The sequence below is a fragment of the Balaenoptera acutorostrata genome, chromosome 4 (genome assembly GCF_949987535.1).
Source record: "Balaenoptera acutorostrata chromosome 4, mBalAcu1.1, whole genome shotgun sequence".
NCBI lineage: Eukaryota > Metazoa > Chordata > Mammalia > Artiodactyla > Balaenopteridae > Balaenoptera > Balaenoptera acutorostrata.
The window spans coordinates 102,425,473-102,447,215 of NC_080067.1; the positions used below are offsets into that span (position 1 = coordinate 102,425,473).

General features: G+C 36.5%; 1 protein-coding gene and 1 pseudogene across 9 annotated transcripts in view; one reads left to right on the forward strand and one right to left on the reverse strand.

Moving 5' to 3' along the window:
• SENP7 (SUMO specific peptidase 7) overlaps positions 1–21,743 on the forward strand; it is a 152,454-nt gene that overhangs the window by 1,095 nt on the left and 129,616 nt on the right. For 8 of the 9 annotated variants that reach the window (XM_057545771.1, XM_057545776.1, XM_057545773.1 and 5 more), the window contains exon 2: positions 10,504–10,556. In XM_057545771.1, the coding sequence (XP_057401754.1) occupies positions 10,504–10,556 (53 nt within the window). Of the gene's footprint in view, positions 1–10,503; positions 10,557–20,852; positions 20,923–21,743 lie in introns of all 9 variants that reach the window. The other variant, XM_057545775.1, reaches the window with a different exon arrangement.
• On the reverse strand, positions 8,817–8,899 carry LOC114236032 (U4 spliceosomal RNA; annotated as a pseudogene).

Here is a 21,743-nt window from a genome sequence, read left to right on the forward strand (position 1 = left end):
GTCTGTTGTTGCATAGACAGTCTATGCAGTCTATTTAGACAATTCTAAATTTATTTAGGAGTGCCCTTGTGGCAGTGTGCCTCAAACTTTTTTGGCCGCAAAGGAGAGTGAAAATGGATCTCTGGGACATTGCCTGAAGTAGCTGAAAACCTGAAATTCCTCTTCATAAGCAACCAGTATTACCATTTGTGTGTGTGTGTATTCTAGAGATAGTCTTTGCCGTTGAAAGTATGTGTATGTATTATATATATACATATATACACACATATGTATGTATGTATATGCCTCCAATAGATCGGTGTTTGTTTTAATATACTTTTTTCTCCCCTAAAACCTTCAAGTGAAATTGACACATAAGGGATATGCACAATGTTTATCTGGTGTCATTTGTGTGCTTCCTCACACAGAACTTTAGGGATAATAATACCTCAGTTTAACATGCACAGCCTTTTTTCAATAAATGCATTTCTCCTTGGCTTAGTACATTGTTTTGGGGGTAAGGGCAGGATATTAGCCTTGTCCTTCAGCAAATCCCATCCTCTTTACCTGGTTACACTTAGATTTATTTATCTATTTATTACAGTTAATTTGGTGCAAGTAGTTGTGGGAAGTAAAATTTGAGAGTAAAATTGTTAATTCTTAAAAGACGTTGATATTTATGTGAGCTATCCCTCTGGAGAGGATTTCTTTTTCTGCTGACTTCCCTTTTGGAGCTGTCCTTTCTGAAAAGTAATTGTTAATGTATAGTAAAAACCATTCTCAGATCTAATATTAGCTAGCTGTTCTCCGGTATTCATCTGGTTTTAAGAGATGAATATTAATTTTTAAGAATCTTTTCTTAATAGTGTATATTTAATTTTCTCACATAGATTCTCAGAAATAGAACAATCAGTTGGCTTAAAGGGCTTCTGAATTCTTTGTGACATTTGTGTGCATGCAGTTGCCATTTCATTAGGAGGGTTGCTAACTGGAACTCGAATGACTGGAAGTGACATTTATGGTCGTGAGAATTTCATAAGTACCCAAAGGTAAAATTTTGATTAATAAAACAGGAAGAATTCTAAGTTAGAGGTGTAAGGAAGGCGGGTAGCAGTAGAGAGAGAAAACAAGACATGAAGTTTCAAGTTTCCTCTGTGAGACCGCACTAAGTTTTCCTAAACTTTCTCCTGAACAAGGAAGAACTATGAAGGGTTGCATAGTGTATTGCTCAAAACTCTTTTAGTTGCAAGTAGCAGAAACCCAATTCCAGCTGGTTTAAGCTAAACAAAAAAACAAGCATTTGTGGACTCACGTAACTGACAACTGTAGGAGTTGGATGGCTTCTGGCATGGCTGTATCTGTTTTAGGCACTGGTTCTCAAGGTATGGTCTGGGAACCTCTGGGTTCCCTGAGTCCCTTTTGGATCTGTGAGCTTACACCATTTTTCATAATTTTAAGACATTGTTTGCCTTTCCCTCTTAATCTTCTACCTGTGTACAGGACAGTTTTCCAGAGGCTACATGACATGTATCACAGCAAATTGAATGCAGAAGCATATAGAGGAAATCATCTGTCTTTTATTAAGTCAGATGTTAAAGAGAGTTGCAAAAAGTAAAATAATGCCATTCTTCTCAATGTTTTGAAACTAAAGTTATTTAAAAAATATTTTAGTTATGTTAACATGCATTGCGTTTATTGTTTAAAATGAGTTAATAAAGAAAAATTCTGTAAGTAGAAGAACCACAAAAACTCTGATTACCCTACTTTTCTGGAATGTGGCCATGAATCAGGAATCAAGCATAAAACACCTCTAAGCATGAGAGGAGAAATCACATGGTTTGTATGTTAAAGTTCACTCATGAGAAGCTTCTGAAGGCTTTCTTCCTATTATATTGAATCTATGTGTTTAAGTTATTTATTACCCCAATAAAGATGAGTATCTTATTTCCAAGTTTCCAGCATGTCAAAGCAGTGAATTAGATGGGGACACAGATAAAAAATTATTGGCACCAGAGACAGGTCTAGTGACAGTTGAATGAAATAATAAAGTGCATGGGTCATTCAAGGGAGAATGACCATTAGAAATGTTTAACAACAACAACAGAAGTATAACAGATATATTAGAGTCATAGATCACAACTTCCAAATGAATTTTTGAATTAAAACAGAAAAGTTGATGTAAATTTCAAGTTATCAACTGTTCAGGCAACAACCTTGGAGATCTGTGTTCGTTCTCATTTGCAGTTAAGGATAGATAATTTTTTATAGTACTTAGGTACTAAACAGCGTGCTAAGAATTTTGCAAACGTTATAATTCTTTCAAAAACCTTCTGAGGTGGTTATTATTATTTCTGATATACAGATGAGGAACCTGGAATTTAGGGAGGGTAAGCAACTGTTAGCAATACAAGAAGCAGAACCAGGATTCAAAATCTGGTCTTTCTGATTACAAAACATATAATTTTAATCTTTTTTACTGTCATAGGATGTTAGTGAGCCTTACTTGGAAAAAAGGTTTCATGGACAAATAAATGGGACAACTGTAGTTATAAGAAGATATTATTTACTGCAGGATTTTTCAGAGCTTTTGCTATGCTACTGTACCTCTGCCTCTCCAAGAGATTGACTGAACGTGCAGTGTTTTTCAAACTTGCTTGATTTTGAAACTCTTCCCTCCTCCCCCAGTTTCAGCTTGAGGATCTAGTGTCCCATGATGATACACCTTTCTTTTTTCAGTAGGTCTAGGTGATGGCTGCATATTATGCAGTGTCTGATGAACCATAACTGAAGTTCAAAACCAGAATCTACAATTAATCATGGTAAAACTACTTTATTTGCAGTGATGTTAGCTGAAGCCATTGGAATGGATAGAATTACCCACAGAAAAAGTATGCAGTGAGAAAAGTCTTGAATCACATATATTTAAGTTCAAGGTAAGGAGGAAGAGACACTGGTGAGCAGTTAGGCAGATTAGAAGGAGTTTGATAGGTTTGGGAAGCAAGGGAGAGTGAATGCAATGTAAATCAGAGAGTTAAAGCAGTATGAGGATGCTGGATTTGGCAATTAGTAGGTCACTTTTTTTTTTACCACTGATTTTAGTAGAGCAGTAGGGACAAAAGCCAGATTTCAAGAGGCTAAATGAATGAGTGGTGGTGAGGAAATAGAAGATGAGATGTGAAGGAGAGATTTTGGAACAAGCTTGAGTATGAAATTAGGTAGAAAGGATTATTTAAAAAAGACTATAAAAATCAGGTTTGTATGGCATGGGAAAGGGTTCAGTGGAGAGAGAACGATATCAGGTAGGAGATAATTGATAGGGTGAGGTCTTAGAAGAAATGGGGGAGGATAGACTCAGGACAGTTTGTTAAATAAGACTTGCATAAAGGTGGGAAGATGGATAAAGATATAGATAAATTTTGAGAAGTTAAGGATATTGCAATCATGGCTTCTAAGTGAAATAGGCAAGATCATCTTTTGAGAAAGAGGGACTTTCAAGTGGTATTGGGAGCTCAAAACAGAGTAGGAGGTCAATTAGGGATGATGAATAAAAGAGCTGTTAACTAATTTTGAAAAAGTATTTGTTAAAACACGTGTGAGTCTGTAGATAGTACCAGTTGTGGTTACTACAATTATGTGACTTTCTTTAGCAGTGCTAATTAGTCTAGGAGCAAGAATTTGGGGGGAATAAAAGAATTTAGTTTTACTTAGGGTTAAAGGGTATTATACGATGTGGGGGTAAAAAATGGGATCAGTGCGAGTGAGGAAATGGAAGGGTTAAAGGACAGTATGTTGTAGAATGAGAGGTTCACATTTGTGAGCTTGAGAAGTGTAACCCTGTTAAATCCATTTGTGAATGCATGTTGTTGAAATGGGAATGTGATGTGAAGAAGTTTGTTGGACTAGAGTAAATTGAGTCCATTGTATTGAGTGATTTGATTTATGAAAATTTTAGAGCTTCGGTATGATGGTAGGTTTTAATGATAGAGAAGAAAACTATGAATCAAGTATCAGAATATTCTAGGAATGTTGGAGAGGGTCTTGGGTCAGTACATGGCAATTACAGTATGGGTGAGGTAATAATACATACAAGTTTTGGGAATTTTAAAGGAGGAATTATTGCAATAAGGATGAATATTAATTGGAAGTGGTGGCTGGGGCAGGAGGTTGTTAATCCCTTCCCCTGTTTTTGTAAGTGGGAGAAGACTCTTCTTGAGAGAGTCTTAAAAAAATAGTGTAGTAAATAAAAAGATGTATGATGTATAATTTATGTAATAAAAAGTGTTCAGTTAAACTAAGGTGGAGGAAATGTTCAAGGAGAAGATTCAGAATTTAAGGAAATTGTATTGACTTTGGAAAGGAATTTGGTGGGCTGGGGAAGAGCTAGAGAAGAGTGTAGATGAAAACTATACCTCAATAAAAAGGAAAACAAAACAGAGAATATTAAAAAGACATGTACTCAAGGGTCAAATTAAAAAAAAAAAAGAATGTAGTGGAAAGGGTAGAGTGGCATTACCTAAGAGATGAGAGAATAGCAAGGTAATAAGCTGTAGGGATTGAAATCTAGGGTGGTGAATGTGATTCCCAGGCCTGGTGATAGAAGGCAGAGGATTGGAAAGTAGATTAGAGGGGGGATATGGTAACACAGGGAGTGGGTTATGTATAGGACTGAGTAGCTCTAAAGATTCAGACTGGAACTTTGCTGTGATGGTGCTGTCTCAAACCTGCCTCTCAGATGTATAACTCTAATGTGAGTCTTCAATAATTTAGGAGGCTGGCTAATGTGAGCTGCTTCATCACATGTACCTATATTGATAACTCACTTCTTGGCTGCACTTAGCATTGCACTGTCCTTCCACCCATTTCTCCCTGTCTAAAACTTGTTATCTAAAACTTACTTCAAAGCCCAGTTCAATTGTGCCTTTTCAAGAATTATCTCCTAATTAACTCAAACTTAAAAAATATTCCTATTTTTGAACTTCCATGGGTGTTTGCACCTCTTATTTGATGTTCACCAGATTCCATCATATATTCTAGCTTGCTGAATTGTTTAATCTCTGCTGTTATACTGTTAACTATGTGACAAGGACTGTTTTATTCATTTCCTATCCTCATAGCATCCAGCATGCCTAGAGTGTTCTGGTTAAGAATTCCACCTCTGGAATCAGACCAGTGATGGATTAACATGGTGACCTTGGGCAAGTTATTTGGATTTTTCAAACCTAAATTCTTCATCTATAAAATGGAGATAATGCCATTACTGAACTCACAAGACTTTTGTAAGATTAAATAAAATAATTTGTGTAAAGTACTTAGCATAGTGCTTGGCAATGGTAATTACTGTTATTTAAAATAAATGTTTATGTAATATATGAATGAATGGTTCCACAAGCTCCTTGGGAAAAAGTCATGCTTTCTGATTATTTGACATATATATATAATGGGAATAATCAGAGCGATTTTTCTGTATGCTAATGTAAATACATTAAACTTTCTTAAAGAGGGGTATTTTAGTATAAAATATTGTAATAATAATAGATATTTATTTTGCAGTATTTGCCAGACATACTCTAAATACTTTAATATAGACGATCTCCCTTTATTTTGAAATATAGTTGATTTATTGTGTTAGTTTCAAGTGTACAGCAAAGTGATTCAGCTATATATATGTTTTTCAGATTATTTTCCATTATAGGTATTACAAGATATTGAATATTGTTCCCTGTTTTATACAATAAATCTATTTTATGTGTAGTAGTTTGTATCTGTTAATCTCGTACTTGTAATTTATCGTTCCGCCCACTCTCTTTCCCCTTTGGTAACCATAAGTTTGTTTTCTATGTCTGAGTCTGTTCCTGTTTGGTATTCAGATTCATTTGTATTAATTTTTACATTCTGCATACAAGTGATATCATATAATATTTATCTTTTTCTGACTTATTTCACTTAATATGATATTCTCTAGGTCCATTCATGTTGCTGCAAATGGCAATATTTCATTCTTTTTTATGGCTGAGTAATATTCCATTATATGTGTATATATATGTGTGTGTGTGTGTGTGTGTGTGTGTGTGTGTGTACACACACCACATCTCCTTTATCCAGTCATCTGTTGATGGACACTTAGGTTGCTTCCATGTCTTGGCTATTATAAATAGTGCTGCTATGAACATTGGGGTGCATGTATCTTTTTGAATTAGAGTTTTTGTCTTTTCTGGATATATGCCCAGGAGTGGGATTGCTGAATCACGGTAGCTCTATTTTTTGTTTGTTTGTTTTTTAATTTAATTTATTTATTGTATTATTTTTGTCTGCGTTGGGTCTTTGTTGCTGCGTGCGGGCTTTCTCTAGTTGCCGGGAGCGGGGGTTACTCTTTGTTGTAGTGCATGGGCTTCTCATTGCAGTAGCTTCTCGTTGCAGAGCATGGGCTCTAGGCGCGTGAGCTTCAATAGTTGTGGCACGCGGGCTTCAGTAGTTGTGGCTCGCGGGCCCTAGAGCGCAGGCTCAGTAGCTGTGGCGCATGGGCTTAGTTGCTCCATAGCATGTGGGATCTTCCTGGACCAGGGCTCGAACCCATGTCCCCTGCATTGGCAGGTGGATTCTTAACCACTGCGCCACCAGGGAAGCCCCTCTATTTTTTGTTTTTATTTTTTAATTATTTTTAAAAATATTTATTTTATTTATTTATTTTGGCTGTGTTGGGTCTTAGTTGCAGCATGTGGGGTCTTTGTTGTGGTGTTCAGGCTTCTCTTCTCTCTAGTTTTGGTGTGCGGGTTCCAGGGCATGTGGGCTCTGTAGTTGTGGCGTGTGGGGTCCAGAGCACGTGGACTCTGTAGTTTGTGACACGTGGGCTCTCTCGTTGAGGCATGCGAGCTCAGTAGATGTGGCCCTCTGGCATGTGGGATCTTATTTCCCCAACCAGGGATCGAACCCATGTCCCCTCCATTGAAAGGAGGATTCTTTACCACTGGACCACCAGGGAAGTCCCCATTTTTTGTTTTTAAAGGAACCCCCATACTGTTTTCCATAGTGGTGGTACCAACTTACATTCCCACCAACAGTGTAGGAGGGTTCCCTTTTCTCCACACCCTCTCCAGCATTTATTATTTGTAGACTTTTCCATGATAGTTATTCTGACTGGTGTGAGGTGATAACTCATTGTGGTTTTGATTTCCATTTCTCTATTAATTAGCGACATTGAGCATCTTTTCATGTGCCTTTTGGCCATCTGCATGTCTTCTTTGGAGAAATGTCTTCTTAGGTCTTCTGCCCATTTTTTGATTGGGTGGTTTTGTTTTATTTATTTATTTATTTTTTATATTGAGTTGTATGAGCTGTTTGTATATTTTGGAAATTAAGCTCTTGTCAGTCACATCGTTTGCAAATATTTTCTCCCATTCTGTAGGTTGTCTTTTCGTTTTGTTGATGGTTTCCTTTGCTGTGCAAAAGCTTTTAAGTTTGATTAGGTCCCATTTGTTTATTTTTGCTTTTATTTCTTTTGGGAGACTAGACTATGTCACTTTAATCTTAGCAATTGAAAAGCTGGATATTCTCCCCTTTTTAGAGATGAGACACTGAGTCTCAGAGAAGTCACAGCTAGTAAGCCAAGATATAAATTTAGGTTGTTGGACTTTAATATTTTTACTCTAGAGCACTGTGCTATACCAGACAGTCACAAGCAGCGGTGCATCATTTATTAAAATGCTCCATTACCAATCTAGTATGAGATGGAGCAACTCAGTTATAAAACCCCTAAAATTTTGGGAAGTCACAATAGTAGTAACTAAAAGAAATGTGCAAAAACATTCTGCAAAGTAGGATAGAAGCATTTTTTTTTTAAATTTTACACTTTATTTATTTATTTTTGGCTGTGTTGGGTCTTCGTTTCTGTGTGTGGGCTTTCTCTAGTTGCGGAGAGTGGGGGCCACTCTTCATCGCGGTGCATGGGCCTCTCACTGTCGCGGCCTCTCTTGTTGCGGAGCACAGGCTCCAGACGCGCAGGCTCAGTAGTTGTGGCTCATGGGCCTAGTTGCTCCGCGGCATGTGGGATCTTCCCAGACCAGGGCTCGAACCCGTGTCCCCTGCATTGGCAGGCAGATTCTCAGCCACTGCGCCACCAGGGAAGCCCAGATAGAAGCATTTTTAACTCAATGAGTCTGTCTGTGATTTAAGCAACTGATATTCCTTTTTAAAAAATACATATGTTTTATTAAATTGAAAGTTGACTAGAAAGTGAATTTATATAAGAAAGGTTTTCTTACCATTTATCTAAATGTTATATATTTTTGGTAGTCTGAGAAATGCTACTTTATTGAAAATTATTTAAATCTATCGAAAGCTTAAGTATAGAAGTTAAAATAATTTTTACATCAGTGATTGCTCGAGGAAATGCATATGGTGAAATACATGCTATTTTCATGAAATGAGAGAAATTATTTCAGCTATATAGATTTCTGGATAAGCTATAGCCCATTCATTATAACTGTTATTTTAAAGGTTTTTTTATTTTTTAAGTTGAGATATTACATACGGCACAGTACAGTATCTTTAGTTTCATGATTTTTTATACTTGTGTACATACACTTATATAACTGTCACCTAGATCAAGTTACGGAACATTTCTAGCATCTCAGAAGGCTAACTTATATCCCATCCCAGTCAGTCCGTAGTTTTTCCCTGCTCGGGTATTTGCACTATCCTAACTAGTATCAACATAGATTTGTTTTACCTGTTCCTAAATTCCACATAAATAGAATCATACATTCTTCTGCATCTGTTTTGCTCTGAACATAATGTCTGTGAGATGTATCCATGTTGTGCACAGCAGTAATTCATTCTTTTTTATTACTATGTAGTTTTCAACTAGCAATAATTGCACCTCGGATAAACCTCATTGGCTACGATACTGCCACTGTGTAAAGCTTGTAGTTTTCTATTGTATGAAAAGGTTTATCCATGCTCCTGTGATGGACATTTGGATTGTTTTTAGTTTTTGGCTATTAAGAACAAAGATAACTTAACATTCTTATACATGCCTTTTGGTGGACACAGGCACTCATTTCTCTTGATTAAATATCTAGAAATGTAATTGTTGGACATTGAGTAGGCAGGTGTCTAACTTTTAGTAGATACTGACTGGCAAAGTAGATGTATTCATTTACACTTCCACCAGCAGTATATGAGACTTCCAGTCTCTTACCAATACTTGGTATTGTCATTCTTTTTAATTTTACCCTTTCCAAGGGCTGTATAATGGTATTCTCTTGCCATTTTAGTTTGCACTTCCCTAGTAATAATGAAATTGAGCATATTTTCATATGTTTATTGGCCATTTGGACATTCTTTTTTATGGAGTACCTATTCAAGGCTTTTTCCCATTTTGAAGATTGGGTTGTCTTGCCTTTGCTTTATAGGAGTTCTTTATGTGTTCTGGTTATGAGTCCTTTGACAGATATATGTATTATACAGTATTAATAACTATAGTCACCATGCTGTACATAGATACATGAATTATAAATAATCTTCCGGTCTGTGGTTTGCCTTCTCACTCGATGAGGTTTGGTGAACAGAAATTTTTAATTTTAATGAAGTTGAGTTTATTAATCCTTTCCTTTATGGATTAGTACTACTTGAGTCTTGTTTGAGAGATCCTTGCCAACCCCAAGGTCATGAAGGTATTCCCCTCATTTTTATTCTAGAAGCTTTATTTGTCTTTGACATTTAAATCTATGATCAATTTAAAAATAATTTTTGATATAGTGTGATGTTTATTATTTGTTTACCTTGTTTGGTTATCAAATTGTGTCAGCATTACTCATGGAAAAGATCATCCCTTTTCCACTGAATTTCAGTGGTGTGTTTGTCATAAATAGGTGATCACATTTGTGTGGGTCTCTACCTTTCATTTTTATTATGAAATTTGTGAGAAATTTCAGTGAATTGTAAGTTCCAGGAAGACTTAGGCTGTGTTTAATTTGCTCACTACACTATACCCACTGGCTAGCACAGTGCCAGACACATGATAGACATTCAGTAATTATTTGCTGACTGAATGAAAGAATCATAAAAGAAAATCCTATAGAAGTCTGAAAAATGTTGGTGAGGAAAGACAAGCTGTTCTCTGTTGCATAAATGCTTAGATATGTAGCCCTCACCTTCTGTTCTCCCCTGTGGCCCCCCACCCACCATTATAAGAATTTATCTGGTCTTATAGTTCAACCAACATAGATCGAAGACCTACTGGATACTAGGATTTTTGCCAAGGAATTTTTTATTGAGTTCTTAGAACCAACTTTCTTTCTTTTTTCAATTGTCATCATATGTATATTGTTTAATTGAGAAATTTTGTGAGAATCTGCTACTCTTTGATTATTTTTGACCTTTAGTCCTTCAGGTTCTGTAAAATGTATCAATGTAAATTGTAAATGTAACAAGAAGTTAATTTGAAACAAAAGATAACTGAAAAGATTTATTCTGTTATGTTATCTCATTTAATGTTAAATGATAATTTTTACCATGTCTTTGTAGAAATTGTCACAGAAGGGAAAAGGAAAAAGCCTTCATCTTTGGAGTTACATAAGGTATGTATTAGTTTTGCTCTTAACCTTTGCATTATCTTAAGAGTTAATAATATTGAAAGTATTTTGGTATTTGTCTTTTTAATAAAAATTTAAAGAAAATACTGTAAATCCATAATTAATCAGTGTTTTTGGGGGAATGGTATATCCTAATTAACCAAGGGTTAGCTAGGAAACCCTTTCTGGGACCAGCCTTGTTTAAATCATTGTAAAATTTTCCAGTATACTTTCCAAGTCTTATTTTAGATTTATATAGAACAGAACTCATTTCTTTGATGACTGAATATATTGGAGCACCTGAGGTTCATTCATTTATGATACTGTAGCTGTTGAAGAGCTGTATTCAAGTCATGTGCTGAAATTTGCTGTTTGGAATATGTATGTCCTTTTAAACATACTTTTTTCTTCATTTATTTATTTCTTTTATATAAGCCAAGAGTAGCAAAACAAGTAAAATGAAGTTTCTATCTACATAGGAGATGTTTAAAAAAATTTAATCTGTGTTTTTAGAAAGATAATCTTCTTTTCCTATAGAATTTTGTGATTTAAATGCCATAGTACCTTGATTTACATTATAATAATTTATTAGAGACTTTTCTCTGAAACATTCTAATTATACACGGAGGACTTTAATTTGGTGTATTTTTTGGAACAAAGAAGGAGAAGAAGAAATCATAAAGGAGGGCTGTGAGAGGAATCAAGAGTACCTTACAAGACCACACAGAGAGCATGGCTTTGGATACTCTTTTTCTACCTTGGCTTACTTCAGACTTGTGGGGTGTGGTTTCTTCATTTAAAATTCTGGGAATTCCCTGGTGGTGCAGTGGTTAAGAATCCACCTGCCAATGCGGGGGACACGGGTTCTATCCCTGGTCCGGGAAGATCCCACATGCCGCAGAGCAACTAAGCCCGTGCGCCACAGCTACTGAGCCTGCACTCTAGAGCCTGTGTGCCACAACTACTGAAGCCCACGCTCCTAGAGCCCGTGTTCCGCAACAAGAGAAGCCCACACACCGCAGTAAAGAATAGCCCCCACTCGCTGCAACTAGAGAAAGCCCACGCGCAGCAATGAAGACCCAACACAGCCCCCCGCCAAAAATAAATAAAGAAAGAAAGAAAAAAAAGAAAAAATTCTGGATTTAGGGAATTCCCAGGCGGTTCAGTGGTTAGGACTCCATGCTTTCACTGCTATGGGCCTGGGTTCGATCCCTTGTCGGGGAACTAAGATCCCACAAGCTGTGCCATGCAGCCAAAAAAATTCTGGATTTAGCTTAAGTGAGGTAGATGAGGGAGTTAAAAAAGAAATTTTACATTGCTATTATACCCAGTTTTATTATTTATGTATTTGATTTTTAAGAATTTTTATTGGAGTATAGTTGATTTACAAGGTTGTGTTAGTTTTAGGTGTACAGCAAATGAATCAGTTATACATATATCCACTCTTTTTTAGATTCTTTTCCTGTATAGGTCATTACAGAGTATGGAGTAGAGTTCCCTGTGCTATACAGGGAACTTATTAGTTATCTATTTTATGTGTAGTAGTGTGTATATGACAATCCCAGTCTCCCAGTTTATCCCTCCCCCCACCCCTTTCTCTTCTAGTAACCATAAGTTTGTTTTCTACATCTGTGTGACAAGCAGGGCCCACTCTTCATCGCGGTGCACGGGCCTCTCACTATCGCGGCCTCTCTTGTTGCGGAGCACAGGTTCCAGATGCGCAGGCTCAGTAGTTGTGGCTCACGGGCCTAGTTGCTCCGCGGCATGTGGGATTCTCCCAGACCAGGGCTCGAACTCGTGTCCCCTGGATTAGCAGGCAGACTCTCAACCACTGTGCCACCAGGGAAGCCCTGTACCAGTTTTTAGGTGCCACATATAAGCAATATCATATGATATTTGTCTTTCTCTGTCTGACTTACTTTACTTAGTGTGACAATCTCTAGGTCCATCTGTGTTGCTGCAAATGGCATTATTTTGTTCTTTTTTATGGCTGAGTAGTATTCCATTGTATATATGTACCATATCTTCTTTATCCATTCCTCTGTCGATGGACACTTAGGTTGCTTCCATGTCCTGGCTATTGTAAATAGAGCTGCAGTGAACATTGTGGTACATGATTCTTTCTGAATTATGGTTTTCTCAGGGTATATGCCCAGTAGTGGGATTGCTGGGTCACATGGTAGTTCTGTTTTTAGTTTTTTAAGGAACCTCCATACTGTTCTCCATAGTGGCTGTATCAATTTACATTCCCACCAACAGTGCAAGAATGTTCCCTTTTTTTCCACACCCTCTCCAGCATTTATTGTTTGTAGATTTTTTTTTTTCATAATAAAGGATGAATTTTTCATATTAAGTTAATGCCAACCAGGAAACATCAATACAGGGCATATATATATATGGACTACAGCACACTTAACAAACATTATCTGTCTAACCCAAAGGTCACAGTTTAGCTAACATCTTGGCCACTGAGGCCATCTTCATTCAGTATTTCTTTCTTTATTTATTTATAACATCTTTATTAGAGTATAATTGCTTTACAGTGGTGTATTAGTTTCTGCTTTATAATAAAGTGAATCAGCTATGCATATACATATATCCCAATATCTCATCCCTCTTGTGTCTCCCTCCCACCCTCCCTCTCCCACCTGTCTAGGTGGTCACAAAGCACCGAGCTGATCCCCCTGTGCTATGTGGCTGCTTCCCACTAGCTATCAGTTTTACATTTGGTAGTGTATATGTGTCCATGCCACTCTCTCACTTCGTCCCAGCTTACTTCCCCCTCCCCGTGTCCTCAAGTCCATTTTCTACGTCTGTGTCTTTATTCCTGTCCTGCCCCTAGGTTCTTTAGAACCATTTTTTTTTTAAATGAAATTATCATTGCTCTTTTTTTTTTTTAATAGCTACTTTATTTATTTATTTATTTATTTTTGGCTGTGTTGGGTCTTCGGTTCGTGCGAGGGCTTTCTCTAGTTGCGGCAAGCGGGGGCCACTCTTCATCGCGGTGCGGGGACCGCTCTTCATCGCGGTGCGCGGGCCTTTCACTATCGCGGCCCCTCCCGTTGCGGGGCACAGGCTCCAGACGCGCAGGCTCAGTAGTTGTGGCTCACGGGCCCAGCTGCTCCGTGGCATGTGGGATCTTCCCAGAACAGGGCTCGAACCCGTGTCCCCTGCATTAGCAGGCAGATTCTCAACCACTGCGCCACCAGGGAAGCCCAGAACCATTTTTTTTTTTTTAAGATTCCATATATATGTGTTAGCATACAGTATTTGTTTTTCTCTTTCTGACTTACTTCACTCTGTATGACAGACTCTAGGTCCATCCACCTCACTACAAATAACTCAATTTCATTTCTTTTTATGGCTGAGTAATATTCCATTGTATATAGTACCACATCTTCTTTATCCATTCATCTGTGGATGGACACTTAGTTTGCTTCCATGTCCTGGCTATCGTAAATAGAGCTGCAGTGAACATTGTGGTATATGACTCTTTCTGAATTATGGTTTTCTCAGGGTATATGCCCAGTAGCAGGATTGCTGGGTCATATGGTAGTTCTATTTTTAGTTTTTTAAGAAACCTGCATACTGTTCTCCATAGTGGCTGTATCAGTTTACGTTCCCACCAACAGTGCAAGAGGGTTCCCTTTTCTCCACACCCTCTCCAGCATTTATTGTTTGTAGATTTTTTGATGATGGCCATTCTGACTGGTGTGAGGTGATATACGTCATTGTAGTTTTGATTTTCATTTCTCTAATAATTAGTGATGTTGAGCATCTTTTCATGTGCTTTTTGGCCATCTGTATGTCTTCTTTGGAAAAATGGGAAAAATGTACATTTAGATCTTCCTCCCATTTAAAAAATATTATTATTATTATTATTTTTATTATTTTGGCCACACCACATGGCATGTGGGATCTTAGTTCCCTGTCCAGGGATTGAACCCCCGCCCCCTACATTGGAAGCGTGGTGTCTTAACCACTGGACCGCCAGGGAAGTCCCTGTTTGTGTTTTTGATTGGGTTGTTTGTTTTTTTGATATTGAGCTGCATTAGCTGTTTGTATATTTTGGAGATTAATCCGTTGTTGGTCACTTCATTTGCAAATATTTTCTCCCGTTTTGAGGGTTGTCTTTTCGTTTTGTTTATGATTTCCTTTGCTGTGCAAAAGGTTTTAAGTTTAATTAGGTCCCATTTGTTTGTTTTTGTTTTTATTTTCATTACTCTAAGAGGTGGATCCAAAAAGATATCGCTGCTATTTATGTCAGGAGTGTTCTGCCTATGTTTTCCTCTAAGAGTTTTATAGTATCTGACCTTACATTTAGGTCTTTTTTCAAAAAAATTTATTTATTTATTTATTTATTTATTTATTTTTGGCTGCATTGGGTTGGTCTTCATTGCTGTGCGCAGGCTTTCTCTAGTTGTGGCAAGCGGGGGCCACTCTCCATTGCAGTGTGTGGGCTTCTCACTGCAGTGGCCTGTCTTGTTGCAGAGCACGGGCTCTAGGCACATGGGCTTCAGTAGTTGTGGCATGCGGGCTCAGTAGTTGTGGCTCACGGGCTCTAGAGCACAGGCTCAGGAGCTGTGGCACATGGGCTTAGTTGCTCTGCGGCGTGTGGGAGCCTCCTGGACCAGGGCTTGAACCCGTGTCCCCTGCATTGGCAGGCGGATTCTCAACCACTGCACCACCAGGGAAGTCCCCATTTAGGTCTTTAATCCAATTTGAGTTTACTTGTGTGTATGTATACCTGGTTTTAAATACCTCTGTATTGACTGCTACTTCTTATCTGCTTAATACCTTCAGTGAAGTGAAATGCTTTGCTTTAGGACATTGCTTTATGCATCTTGCTCTGAAACTCCACCATTAGAAATTCATAATTTGTATTATGAATTTGTATTACGAATGTACTGATTAAATACATTTCTCTTATTTTTAGTTGTACAGCAATGTTTTTTAAAACTTAATTTTCAAGTAACTTTAAATTTACAGAATTAGTACAGTTTCCATCTACCCTTCACTCAGCTTCCCCCAGTGTTAATGTCTTACATGACCATAGTACAGTTATCAATATAAAGAAATTAACATGGGTATATTTTAAGCTATAGACATTATTTGGATTTCTTCAATTTTTCACTCATGTCGTTTTTCTGTTTTAGGATCCAATTCAGGATCTCACATTGCATTGATTTCCTTAAGTCTATCACAGTTCTTGTCTTTTTTCTTTCATGACCATGACACTTTTAAAGAATACTAGGCAATATTTTGTTGAATCCCTCAGTTTGGGTTTGTCTTATGTTTCTAATCATGTGTGATTAGATTAAGGTTGTGGCTTTTTGAGAAGAATACCACAGAAGTGGTGTGCCCTTCTCAGTGTGTCCTATCAGGGGTACATAAGATGATATGTCTTATTATTGGTGATGTCAATCTTGATCACCTGGTTAAGATGGTGTCTGCATGGTTACTCCATTGTAAAGTTATTCTTTATCTTTAATAAATAGATATCTTGGGAGAGCTGTCTTGTGTTTTTTCCCCCAGTTTTATTGAGGTATAATTGACATATAGCACCCTATAAGTTTAAGGTGTACAGTATAATGATTTTTCTTACATACATCATGAAATGATTACCACAGTAGGTTTAGTGAACATCCATCATCTCATATAGATACAACATTAAAGAAATAGAAATTTTTTCCCTTGTGATGAGAACTCTTTGGATTTATTCTTTTAACAACTTCTATTTATAACGTACATCAGTGTTCATTATCTTTATCATGTTGTATGTTACATCCCTAGTACTTATTTATCTTACAATTGGAAGTTTGTATTGGGAGAGATATTTTGAATCTATGCAAATCTACTGTTTCTTCTTAAACATTCACCCACCGTTTTAGCGTTTAGCAGTGGATCTTGCTTGCAACAGTTAAAATACGATATTCTATTGGTGATTTTCTATTTTCTTCATTCTCTCTATATTTATTAAAATTCTTCTGGAAGGGACAGCTGTCCCTCTTGTCTCACTTATTTATTCAATTATTTACATATATCAACATGGACTTATAGGTATTTATTTTATTGTGTGTGTTATAATCTACTACTGTCATTACTGGTTTTGTTGATCAAAGTATTCCAGCTTTGGCACTGGAAGTTCTTTCAGGATGGCTCTTGTGCCCTTTTGACATGCTCCTATGTTTGTTTATTTTTTTTGAGCTCTTCCTTACTTTCTGGTACTATAAGATACTTTCCAAGGAGCTCTGGTTTTTTAAATTCAAGAATAGTATTCAGAAACCCAGGTCAGGGTGCTAGATGTGCTCATTGCTGCTGGGGTGTCATCATTTCTAGGCTCTCGCAATAGACAGGACTAGAAGAATATATGTATACTAACTCATACATATATATACATATCTGTATTTATTTCTCTATCTGCTTATCTATACATCTAAAGAAACCCCCATGAGTTCAGTACTGTTACTTCTGATTCCAATCCAATACCACAGGGCTTATTTTAGCCTGCCCTCTTTCCTTATTTATTTATTTTTTAATATTTATTTATTTGGCTGTGCCGGGTCTTAGTTGTGGCATGCGAGATATTTGTTGCGGCACGTGGGATCTTTAGTTGCAGCCTGTGAACTCTTAGTTGCAGCACGTGGGATCCAGTTCTCTGACCAGGGATCAAACCTCCGGCCCCCTGCGGAGTCTTAGCCACTGGACCACCAGGGAAGTCCCCTTCTTTGCTTATTTTTAACTTTTCTATCTGTCAGTATCTACAGTATATTTTCTTATTTGTTCAACCATAATATGCACATAAAGTTGTGGTACTGCTCTTTAAAAATGTAGAATTTTGGGCTTCCCTGGTGGCGCAGTGGTTGAGAATCTGCCTGCCAATGCAGGAGACACGGGTTCGAGCCCTGGTCTGGGAGGATCCCACATGCCGCAGAGCAACTGGGCCCGTGAGCCACAATTGCTGAGCCTGTGCGTCTGGAGCTTGTGCTCCGCAACGGGAGAGGCCGCGACAGTGAGAGGTCTGCGCACAGCGATGAAGAGTGGCCCCCGCTCGCCGCAACTAGGGGGAGCCCTGGCACACAAATGAAGACCCAACACAGCCAAAAATAAATAAATAAATAAAATTTAAAAAAAAAAATAAAAATAAATAAATAAATTAAAAAAAAAAGGAAAAGAATAGCTTTATAAAAAAAATGTAGAATTTTTTAGAATATTGGCATATTAAATTCTTGTTAGCAGTTAATATTATTGCTTTTTCTCTCAAGGCAGCTAGGGAAATAAATCACTGAAAGGATTAAAGTTTTGATTGTTATAGGGACAAGACTCTGATATATTTTGAGTTTAAGTGTTTTAAAAAAATATTTCTAAATCAATACTAGATTGTTGTGAAGAAATTAGAAAATTCAGTTGAACAAAGAGAATACCACCTGGACACGGTTAAAATTAACACTTAAGTGTATATCCTACTATTTTGTCTGCATAGCTGTATATCTATCTATAATAAATATTTAAATATTAATGGTTGAAAACCACAAAATACTATTTTATAATTTATTTTTTCTACTTAACTATGTATTATAAACATTTTCTGAAATCAAGTTTAAAGCATTGCTCAGTAGATACTTATTGGGTGCTTAACATGTACTGGACACTATACTAGGCATAAGTACCAGGGAAGCAGGGGTAAACATTTTCAATGACTGCATTATATTCCACTGTAGGGATGTATCACATTTAATTTAACCACTATCCTGTCATTATATTTTTGAATTGTTTTCAATTAAAAAATTATAAATTGTACTGCAGTTATTATCCTTGTAGCTAAATCTTTGGAACATCATTATCTACTAATTATTCCTGGCCTTTTGATAGGTGCTGGAACTAGATTAACTCAAGGCTTATATCTCTGGATAGATGTAGAGTAAGAGTGTGAACACTTTGAATTCTGCTAATGGGGAGGTCCATAGTCTTTGGCTTTTTAAATGAGGAGGTTGATACTGAAAACTAAAAACCAAGACTTTCATTCTTCTTTGGTAAGTCATAGGCATATCTTTGAGCAGACCCCAAATTTTCCCTAAATAATAGTTCTACATCTATGTAGTATCTGAAGAGATAAGTGATTAAGGTTCTGAAGTTCTGTATTAAGAATATGGCAGAGATCATTTCATCTTGTAAGAAGCATATGTTAGCAATGCATAACTTGTCGATAGAATCCAGCGTATTCACCCCCCCCATTATCTTCTTTTGATAGCATTCTCTTTTTGAGGGCATACTGTAATGAATTAGGTATAAAATGAACCTCAGAGTGACTGTGTGAATTGATTTGCTGAAAGGCTTGTTTAGTGTTACATTTAAACATTAGTAAGTAAAATAAAATGAATGTTCTTGAGCTTTGTTTTTGGGAAGTTGTTAGAGTTCTATCAATGTATTTAAGTATAACTTGAAGGGAAGGGGGTTTAGAACCCTATTTTGCCTTAAAGGATTAAATTTCGATCTTTAAAGTATTAGGAGAGTATTGAAAATATTTGAAAGTATTAGGAGTCCGTTCTGATTCTTGTAATGGAATTATAATACAGGCTTTGCAGAATCATTAGTGGCTTAGAAGCTCTGTTGATTGTACACAATTGAGATCATGATTAAAATTTGTCAAAGAATAGATCAGATTGTTGTAAAGAGACAGACATTTTTATGATTTAATCATTAAGAAAAAAGTGAGTGTAGAAAAATTTGACAGAGTAGTTAGTTGTACCTAAAATCTGCTTGCCACGCATATACAATATTAGACCGAGAGATTTAGATCTGTAATTTATTGACCAGGAAGCTGCAGCAGAGGTTTTTCTGGAGCTTTAAATGTTTATTTTTTCTTGCTTTTAATGGTTGCATGGTATTCCTATTAAAAAATAAAACATTTGGAAACTGTAGGAAAACACAAAAATGAAAATAAAAATCACTCCTTATATTAGCATTCAGAGCTAGTCACTGGTAAACATTTTTGTGTGTATCCTTTCACATTTGTTTTCCATACATGGATTTTTTTTTTTTTTTGCCTGATAAAAGAGAGATCATTGTGAAGATATGATTTTCTTTATTACTTATATCGGAAATAATTTCTTATATCATTTGTTATTCTGGAACATGTATTTTAATAACTACTGTATAGTATCTCATTATTTGTCTTTACAGTAATTTTATTTGTGTTCTTTTATTATCATTGTTTCTATTTTTTCTATACTATAAATAATATATAGTCTATGTTCCTGTTCATAAATGTTTGTATGTATATACAGTTGGTCCTTGAACACAATGGATTTGAACTGCTTCAGTCCACTTATACACAGAGGTTTTGAAAATAAATACTGTAGTACTACACGATCTGTGGTTGGTTGAACCTGAGGATGTGGAACTATGGATACATAAGGCTGATTATAAAGTTACTCAAATTTTCAATTGTGCAGGGGTCGGTGCCCCAACTCCTGAATTGTTCAAGGGTCTACTGTACTTTGATTTTCAAACCTTTTGATGCTTGTTTAGAGTTTTAATAAATTTCCAGATTTCATATGTTTATACTTTTAGGGGAAATAGAGAGCTCCTTTTTTTGAAGATAGGGTAAATTATATTTTGTGTCCATCCTAATGGAAGTATACATGAATATTTATTAGGGTAAATAATTTATTAACATTGAGTCTAATCCACTCACAGGTAAAATAATAAAAACTAATTACTGTAAAAAAAGAATATAAAATCTTCCACAGAAGACATCAGCAGTCTTTTATTTTTACAAAATACTCAACACCTATACCCAACTCTTTTAAAAATATCAGCTGCTCTCCTTCAAGTTTGAACTTGGTATCTTTTTAGGTTATTACTAGGGCTGTGTAACAGATTATCCCCAAACTTAGTGGTAAACTTATTTGGCTCATGAATCTGCTGTCTGGGCAGGGTTCAATTGGAGATAGCTTTTCTTGGTTTCATTTGGAGTTAGCTAGGTTTGCTTGGGGGCTGAGGCCTGGAATCATCTTAAAGGATCACTCACTCACTTATCTTGATACCTGTGTTTGGAAGCCTCATGTATCTTAGTATATATCTGTTCTTTTTAGCCTTCTCATGAGATCTTTGCAGCACAGCAGCTTCAGGGTATCCAAGATTTTTTTAACCTATGGCTTAGGGCTCCCAAGGCATGTATACTGAGAGACAGAGAGAGACGGAAAAAAAGAAGGAGGAAGGAAGGGAAAACACACAAATATTGATAATGAAAGCTAGGCTGAAGCAGTGTAGCTATACATAATGCTTTTTATGATCTAGGCTTGGAAGTCATAGGCCTACCCAGATTCAAGGGGAAGGAACATAGACTGCACCTGATGTTGGAGAACTGGTCAGTATCACATTGTAAGAAGAGCATGTGGTTGTAGAATATTGATATGGCCATCATTGGAAAATACAGTATGCCACAGTATCTAATGTAGGCTAAATATCCTACTCACAAAGGATCCATGGGTGTGAACAGCATGAAGCCCTTGTCTTACTCCCTGAAAAAACAACTGTTGTTCCCTAATTAAGAATATAAAGGAAATGATTGATTTAGAGATAATGTTGTTTTTGCAGATGAAGAATTATAAAGAGGTACTTTTTATATAAATTAAATATAAATAATTAACATGTTACTGATGCCCAGGAGGATTAACTCCAGGGTACTAATGAAATAAAAGTGTTCAGATACCCTTTCTTCACATTTATTTTATCCTCCTAACTTATGCTTTACTGTCATTGAAATCATTTTATCGTTGTCACTGGTTGTAGTTGGTACAGTGCTTATTATATGTTATGTAATAAGCTGAACTTGATGCTTAACCATCATTTATAATGTGAAAGTTAAATTATTTTAAGTTCTAAACAAATGATTTCAAACTTGTGGCTACACTATATCCATCCATTCATTTGTTTATTCAGTGTATCATGAGCCATACGCTTTGGAGATGTAAAGGTGACTAAGGGTACTCTCTTTAAGGACCTCCACAGTCTGGAGAAGAAGACAGACATGTAGACAAATAATTATAGTATGATATGTGTTAATACAAATTACCAAGTACTAACACCCAGAGAAAGGAACGCCTTGGTGTGGGAGTGTTGACTGTGTGGATAAGAGAATAATTTTGTGCAGAATCTGAGGTATTTAACAGGGGAGAAATAGAGGGA